Source organism: Pelobates fuscus, chromosome 2, assembly GCF_036172605.1.
Source record: "Pelobates fuscus isolate aPelFus1 chromosome 2, aPelFus1.pri, whole genome shotgun sequence".
Taxonomy (NCBI): Eukaryota; Metazoa; Chordata; class Amphibia; order Anura; family Pelobatidae; genus Pelobates; species Pelobates fuscus.
The window spans coordinates 370,042,515-370,051,521 of record NC_086318.1 but is presented as its reverse complement, the minus strand read 5'-3'; the positions used below and the strand labels follow the sequence as shown (position 1 = coordinate 370,051,521).

The 9,007-nt window shown below is 38.2% G+C and overlaps 1 protein-coding gene across 1 annotated transcript in view; it reads right to left on the bottom strand.

Moving 5' to 3' along the window:
* Positions 1-733: 733 nt before the first annotated feature.
* The window catches only part of ENTPD6 (ectonucleoside triphosphate diphosphohydrolase 6), a 32,852-nt gene continuing 24,578 nt past the window's right edge, over positions 734-9,007 (bottom strand). Inside the window, exons 13-14 of the mRNA XM_063443704.1 lie at positions 5,317-5,429; positions 734-4,757 (exon numbers count right to left, since the gene is read on the bottom strand). Coding sequence (XP_063299774.1) covers positions 4,677-4,757; positions 5,317-5,429 — 194 coding nt within the window. The 3' untranslated portion in view covers positions 734-4,676. The remainder of the gene's footprint in view (positions 4,758-5,316; positions 5,430-9,007) is intronic.

Sequence of the window (9,007 nt, the reverse complement as noted above, 5' to 3'; positions counted from 1 at the left end):
CCATCTTTAACCCCTTAAGGACACATGACATGTGTGACATGTCAGGATTCCCTTTTATTCCAGAAGTTTGGTCCTTAAGGGGTTAAACTTGACCGGCTGCCACTGCTGGGGACCTTCTTCAGATACTGGTATTTCATCTGACAGAAGCCACATCAGTGCTGTACTCTCGTTCATGTGCAAGAGTACAATACTGAGGTTTTGTACTCTTGCATCCCATGATACCCTCCATAAATGAGTGGGGCTTCCTGCCTCTCTGCAACCTGCAGGAGAGCTGGAACCTCCTGAGAGGAGCTTCCAGTAGCTTTCCTTTGCTAAGCCCTGCTGAGAGCAAAAGATGAACACTATTAGGGTTTACACTGCCAGGATTAACTCAGAGCAGAGAGGCGCTGTAGTGGTTAGGGTGCTTGTAATCTTGAAAATGGGTCATTTGTATTTTAGTTTATCTTATGTATTATATATAAAAACTCTGATACACATAATTAAATTAACAGTCTTTATTAGAATGAAATATTTCAGACACACATTAGCCATTGTTTTAAAACATTTTTGCATCAAAAAATTGTTATCACATTATATATTACTTGGTTTAATGTGACCAATTTACCAGTAAATTTAAAAATAAAATGAAAAAAAGTCTATGGGATTGGACTTTTAACCCCTTAAGGACCAAACTTCTGGAATAAAAGGGAATCATGACATGTCACACATGTCATGTGTCCTTAAGGGGTTAAACAACATTGCAGTACACATTAAACTAATGAAAATGTGCACACTACAAAATGAATATAGCAGTTAGAATATTAAGACAAACAAATTAACCCCCTCCCCCCCCACACAAAAAATAAAACCATTAGCATAGTGGAACCTGTACGTTTGACTGCAATGTTGCCTCAAATTAATCAATAAGCAAGTCCTAATAAGGTTCAATTAATATTGATGTAGTTCTATTTATATTGTGTTCAACCTTGCATTGACCTTAGAGTCACATCTTAAAAATGATAACCCTACAACTTCTGTTTAAAAGATATTCTCAGTAGCACTCACAATAAATTGTGGACATTTCTGGAATTTAAATATTTTGGAGGTCCCTATACTTTCTAAATTTTAAAATTGTGGTTAGTGTGGGTTGCAATATATTTGCAGTGAGATTTAGCCGATGGCTGATGTCTATTACTGTACGATAAACGGTATTGGTATGCAACCTAACACACAAACCAACTCAAATCATTGTTAATGATGATCAGCAAAGAAGCAAATATGGAGAGATCAGATTCATAGGACACACAGATCTATTGGAGAGCAAACTGTAAGGAAGCCATTGCTCTGCCATGAATGCAAAATGTCTTGTGTAGGGAAGACGTAACTGCTGGCTCTACAGCTGCAACACATATCAAGGGCGACTGATCAACCATAGTTCAATGAATGTTATAAAAAATAGTGGCTATTCATTTGCATATGGTCATTTTTCCCCCCCAATTGCATAAGATTCCTCCCATAATTACATAGTTGACCTGGACTTATAGAATGGGGATTTTTTTCCCCTCTGGTTTTCAAAGTAACATACAACTATTTGCTGCTAGGAATCACTAGCTAATGTTAAAAAAAAATTACAAAAAAAAACTCAATGGCATTCTTTCCATCACATTATGCAATCTAGTATCGAGGGATGTGGCTCATTTTCTTGCATAATGCATGGTTTGAGGTTTTGTTCCGGGAGAATCACTTTAAAATAACATTATCAAAACCCATTAAATAATCGATGGGTGCTATGTAGCTGTTTACTGTAGAAAGAAAGAGTCAATAGAGCACTATTAAAATATTTTTTTCTTTTTAATTTTATTGAGGTAGCGCAAGTTATCTAAAAATGCATTAATTTTAGAATTCGAGTGAAATCATTTTATTCTACAATATAAAATAAATAACTGGCACATGTTATTTACATTACACTAAGTATAGGATTACATATAATCATTTGTTCTAAATGCAGCAAGCATATAAATATAAGGAAATCACCAATTTCATTTATTGTGCCTTCATATATGAAGTTGTTAAAAAATGCTCCAATGTGACTTTGTCAAATCTATAAGCGCTTCCAATGTCACAAATTACTGCGGCTGGCAAACATTTACCACGCAACAGATTTGCTCTAAAAATATGCAGAGTTAGGAACACTATAGTGTCAGGAACAAACATATATTCCAGACACTAGTGATAAAATAACAGTATAGTTTTTCGGACCACTTTTCTGTTTTTTAATAACATGTTTTACTCACCTTTTCTTCTAGTCCTGCCCTGCTCCACCTCCGTGGCTGAGATTAATCAATCAATCAATCTTGATGATCTCAGCCAATCCAATGCTTTCCAGGAAAGCATTAGGAGGCTGTTGTGCACGGAAAAAAGCTGCACTGCACCAATCAGCATCAATTCAAAATGATGCATTGAATAAATTAATTTCTATGGGAAGCATTCAGCTTCTCCATGCTTTGTGTGGAGAAACTGAACACCAGTGCTGCATACTGTGCACTGACCTAGCAAGCACCTCTAATGGCCGTCTTTGTGGCTTCCACTAGAGGTGTTACTAGGCAGGAATGTAAACACTTTCTTTTCTATAAAATGGCAGTGTTTACATTTAAAAGCCTGCAGAGAAAAGCGATAGACACCAGAACAACTGCATTAAGCTGTAGTTGTTCTGGTGGCTATAGTGTCCCTTAAATGCAAACCATTTTGCATTTGTAGAACAATATAAAAAGGTTTTCCAAAATGTGATCTTTATAAGAATACTCAAACCATACACAGGGCATTTGCACCAACTGTATTTATCAAAGGTATAATTTGGGTAACATTTTCAACCTCAAAAACAAATACATTGCACAGTATATAAAGTACTTTTCTTGCTTTGTACATGGTTTGCATTTAAAAAAAAAATGTGAAAAACATTTGAGCTGTTTAGAGGCAAAACGTGTAGTGGTGTATTGTTATCGAGAGGTGTAATGCTATGTTACAAGCCCCCAATTAACGGTATGTCAAAAGCGTGTGGTTCTAGGGCTGGTTGTTGCCTTCAGTACATGTCAGAACTGCCTGCAACTTGCAAATCAAGGTTTTGGTCCAGTTACGTTTAGTATGCACCGTGTATCTGATGCACACCCATAAATGTTAAATTTGACAAGTTCACAGTGAAATGTTCTCCGGTTTACAATGGTGTGTCATTTTATCCAGATAGAACTAGAGTACACGCTATAGAAACCAGTGGAATGCCTCTAAAGATCACAATTCTGGGTTACATTCCAAACAGTTCTGCCTAGTTACAATGGGGTGGTAGTGGTGGTCTAAAATTAACAGGTTTGTATTCTGACAAACGGCATCGTCATCTGAGCTAATTGTGCATGTTCTAGGACCCCAATTATAACATTAGTCTAGTAGTAGGAGTAGTAGGAAAAAGTGTGTGATTGCGAGTGAGGTTCAACTTTAGAATTAAAGGGACACTCCAGACCACTTCTGCCCATTAGAGTGGTCTGGGTGCCAACTCCCATCACCCTTAACCCTGCAAGTGTAATTATTGCAGTTTTTACAAACTGCAATAATTACCTTCCAGGGTTAAGTCCTCCTCCAGTGGCTGTCTATCAGACAGCCACTAGAGGGACTTCCGGCTTCTTAAAACACGAAAAGTGTTTAAAATGAGGCTGGACGTCCTCACGCTCATGCATGAGGACCTCCAGCGTCGCCGGAATTCCCATAGGAAAGCATTGAATAATGCTTTGCTATGGAGAGGTCTAATGCGCGCACGGCTATTGTCGCGCATGCACATTAGGTCTCCCCCGCCGGCTGACGGCAGGGGAGGAGCGTGGGCAGAGCCTGACCCAGCGCCAAGGGATATCAGTGCTGGATTTAGGTAAGTCACTGAAGGGATTTTAAACCCCTTCAGCAACATGGGGTGGGGGAAAACAGATTTGTTTTTCTGGCACTGGAGAGTCCCTTTAACCTAAATCAGTTTGTAAAAACAGTGTCCTAATCAAGACACTTTTCAAAATGCATTACACAAACTAGGGGACTTGCACTTGGTAATCATCTAATTCCAGTTTAATGTTCTGTGGCAGTCCTAAGCTTATCCCATAAATACATCTGTACAGCATGGCTTTACTACGAGAGAGGTTTCTGGGAATTAAATTTCAGTTGTTTCAGTGTTTTACTACATCTTAACTACAAGTCGTGGATGCGCCACGTGGTGGACCACACAAGCTGTGTTATTGGAGCAAAAAAGTGAATTACTCCAGGTTGGCAGTGGCATGAACGGAGGGCTTGTTGAACTATATCATTTTTTAACCAAGATTAATAAAAAAAAAATAAACACACATATGTACTTTTCATAATATGTTACCAAAGGCGCAGAAGCTTCGGAGCCATACATTATACCAAAAAGTGAAGGTGGAAAAGTGTAAAAGAACATTTTAAAGTAGTAACTATTACATATATCATAGAGCTTTCTAAGAGGTAAATTGTCTGAACACATACATTAATGAGAAGACTTATTAACTGATCACCTTTCCCTAAAAGTAAACACTGCCACCATGTAAACATGAATTGTGGTGCTGTAGTAAGGAACTCCAGGACGGAAGTCTTGAAGCTGTGTCCTAGAAACCTCAGTTACTTCCAGTTTATTTTGATAATAAAAGTGAGATTCATCTGTTCAAGATATTCATGTAATAAAATGTCGCTCCCAGGGCCCAGCTGGTCTCAACATCGTTTATTTTACTAAACAACTGCAGAAAAGAAAAAAAGGACAAGTTTTATAATTAATCAAAAGTAAATAACATTTGTTTTTTAAAATTGCAATATAATAAAAAGCTATAAGGTTCACTTTTAAGCCAATTTCAATTTATAATTGTAATGAATTATATTAATTTGTTCAATAAACCAACCTTTTAAAGGGAAACAGTAAAGTTAACATAAATAAAAATTCCTTATTTTATTCCTTGCTTTCCCTCTGCCCCCTCACATCAGCTCAGAGTGCACACATGCACTCAAAACCAGTTAAATGGTCCAATCAAAGGATTATCTATGAGAATCCATTTTTTGGACCTCTGCGCAGCTAATGTGATAGACAGGGCGAACAGAGCGATAGATTAAACCCTTAAAATGCCTGAAGCGCACCCACACGCATCTAAATGATGAATATATTTTATTTCCTAGTTTGTAGATGTAACCTTAATTTTTTAATTTTAATATCTTTCATACTTGGGTGTGCATATACAAAGAGACACCTCTCCACTCTCCACATGTTCATGAACACACAAAGTTCCTTAATATCGGCACATTTACCTTCAGGTCTTTGTCCATTGGAAAGCCCAATTTCTTAAGAAGGGATGTTATATATGCAAGATCCATACAGAGGAATGGATTTTGCCCTGGAGTCTTTTTTATACCATCACATGCTAAGGAGAAAAGACATCATAAAATAATTTCTATTAGCTTAGAAACATAGTTTGACTTCGCCACAAAAAAAATAAAAAAAATCTACTATTTGACCCCTTTTATACACAAGCACATCAATGAAAATGGTTGTGGATATGACGGAAAGGCATTGAAGGCAAACCAGTGGTATGGCTCTGACAGATGAGCTCAATTTCAATGGTGTCCTTATTTCGAAGAATACTAGGGCCTGTTTTAAGAAAGTGACAAACTACATGATGTGATCTGCAGCACAATTAATTTGAAAAATACAGTGGGTCACCTGCAATCCTGTAGTTTTAGATGTAGATAATTGCAAAGATCTAACTTGGGGTGGTGGTCTGTACTCAACATGGTGAAATTTAAAAGGCTGAAAGCAAAAAGTTAGAAAGACAATATGACAATAAAGACAATATGATGGAAGTCAAAACAAAAGCAAATGTATATAATATAACAATGATATGGCCATCTTTTTGCCATCTTTTCCCTGTCTGTCATATTGCAAGTTCACATTGTTGCATACAACAATTGAAGAATACCACATCGAAGCAACACACATTCCAAAATAATTACGTCAATACAGGAAAAACCCTGAAAGCCCCAACATAGTCCCCTTTCTAACAGTATGCGATCAGCAAGTGCTGACGTCTCCTTAAATTTCAGACTCTTAAATAGCATCTTTTGTTTCACAAAGTAGGTTTTTATATTAAACAGTATAAAGTTAGGAATACAAGAATATATTACATACAGCCCCCACCAGGGTTGTCACCTGGCTGTTATTTTACTGGCACAGCTGGTATTTGATGCTCTCTGGCAAATATACCAGCAATATTCTGTATTTTTCTTTGAGGAGAATGTTCTGCAATATCGGCACCAGCCACCAGGGTGTGCAGAGCGCTCAGGCCGAGCTAGGAAAACTCGTTTGTGAATGAGCTGTGGTTGAGAGGGTTGAGATGGGGTGTTGCAGCATGTCCCTACCCTCTCCACCAATAGAGTCCGTATGGGAGAAGTGGGAGATACAGGTCAAGGAAAAATAAGCATGGCAGTAGGACCTGAGAGGAAGTACATATGTTCGTGTGTGTGTGTATATATACATACATACATACATACAGGAGTCTCCGTGTGTGTTCAACAGAGTCTGTGTATGTATGCAGCAGTCTGATGAGAGAACGGTTAGAGAAATCAAACCAGAATGTCCATCTCTGTTATAAATGGTATGTTCATGCATTGATATATACTATATATACACACACACACACACTTACTTACACAGGCATAGTAGACGCACACTCACAGTATACAGACAAACTCCGACAACAGTATGCACACACGGTTATACACATTTAGAAAACAACACACTGCTATACACACACACACACACACACACACACACAGTGTTATGCACAGAGTCAGACAACATTGTAAGTAGTTTATTAGTGATTTAGGTAATTTTCTCCTTCCAAGTGTTCTTATTCTTTCCTGTGATGTCATGCATTTATTATTAACTATGCAAATTAGCACGGCATTATTTTCCAAAAAAGGTGGCAACCCTACACCCTTCCCCCCCCACCATCTGTGAGGGTTTGAACGGCAAGTTTTAGTTCCTTTCAGCCATGACCAAAGGGGAACATTGGGAGGATACTACGCATGTGGGGCAAAATTCCATGCTGCACCAAACGCTGCATTATGCAAAAAAATAAAAAAAAATAAAAGCAGATTCTCCAACTACGCCATTTGGTAGCTTGGCTATTTTAGCCTAAATTTTGCAATTCAGTTTTTGGTTCACTTCAATTTGGGGTTTAGGGGATAAAGAAAACTTTGCATGTCTATATATATTTTTTTATTATTTTTAAATCATTATCTACATATAAAAGTAATATAAACCTACTAAAATTGAATTCACAACAAAACAAATGTCCTCATAAACTTTAGCAGAGTTAACAAAATGCCTGGATTAAGTGTCAAAATGCCAAGTAAATTGGTTAGGGGGTCTTCTTCTTAAAAATATATACATTTTGTTTGTTATAGAACGTTTGGGTTCCATGCCAGTAAAACGTACAAACTAATCTCATTTACTTATAGCAAGGCAAAATCTATACTATAACTAAACCAAAAGCAACAACACAAAAGAATTGGTATAATTTTGTTTCAGTAAGGTTTCTTATTTATCAAAAAAAGCAGTCTGCAATAGCGTTTTCTACAGGAGGACATACCACTTAATTTGGCAAAATATTTTTCGATAATGTTATATATAGACGTCATATTCATTGAGACTAAGCACATGTTTAACAGACCAGGTGTTATCTATGCAATGTATTTTCATATGAAGAGTTAAAAAACTAAGCAAAAAAAAATAAAATTACCGACTCAACAACTCAACATACTAAACTTTAAAATATATATATTTTTTAAAATTTTATTTTTCAATTAGGTTTGTAGTAAAATTAACATTTTAGAGAGAGATGAACTTTAAAGGGACACTCCAGGCACCCAGACCACTTCTGCCCATTGGAGTGGTCTGGGTGCCAACTCCCACTACTCCTAACCCTGCAACTGTAATTATTGCAGTTTTTATAAACTGCAATAATTACATTGCAGGGTTAACTCCACCTCTAGTGGCTGTCTACCAGACAGCCACTAGAGGGAACTTCCTGATTTCTAGCAAGGATTTTCCTTGCTAGAGCGTCGCTGGACGTCCTCGCGCTGTGTGAGGAACTCCAGCATCGCTCATTTCCCCATAGGAAAGCATTGAATGCTTTCCTATGGGGAGACCTAATGCGCATGCGCTGCATTGCCGCGCATGCGCATTAGGTGTCCTCGGCCGGTGGGCGCGATCAGTCTCTCCCACCGGCTGACGGAATCAGAAGGAGGAGCGGCGCGGAGGAGGAGACAGCGACGAGTGACATCGTCGCTGCCTCAGGTAAGTGACTGAAGGGGTTTTCATCCCTTCAGTAACCGGGGATTGGGGGGTGGGAGGGAGAGGGTACCTCCAGTGCCAGGAAAACAGATTGTTTTCCTGGAACTGGAGTTTCCCTTTAATATATAATAAGCTATAATAAATGTATGGGGTTACCCCAACCAAAATTACCACTTCAATGATTTGAAGTGGTGATGGTGGTAGTCATCTGAACTTGTTTGCAGGGTGCTAGAAGCAACCCCGGCAAGCTTGCCTTCTGTTATGGTCTACCTAATGTCAATTCTGTGCATAAAATAGTTCTGGAAACCGATGTAGAGCTTGCAAGGGGAAGTGCTTTTCCTCCCCTCCCGGACTCATTTTTTTATTCTCACCACCTCCCAGTCTCCTTCACTCTCTCTCCCCACAGCACAAGCTCAAATTGCATGCTTGCACTCTGATCTGGCAAAATGGTCCCATCACAGGCTACTTATAGGGAAGCCTGTGTTTTCGACCACGCGAGTATCCTAGCTGTGTTTCCACTTCATCCAGCGCTGGATTCCAGGTAAGTAAAATAGGCCATTTTAACCTCTAAAAGTGTTGGAGTAAACATTTCATACAGTAATGCTGCAATATTAAAATAATAATCCTGAATATATGAGAATTTAA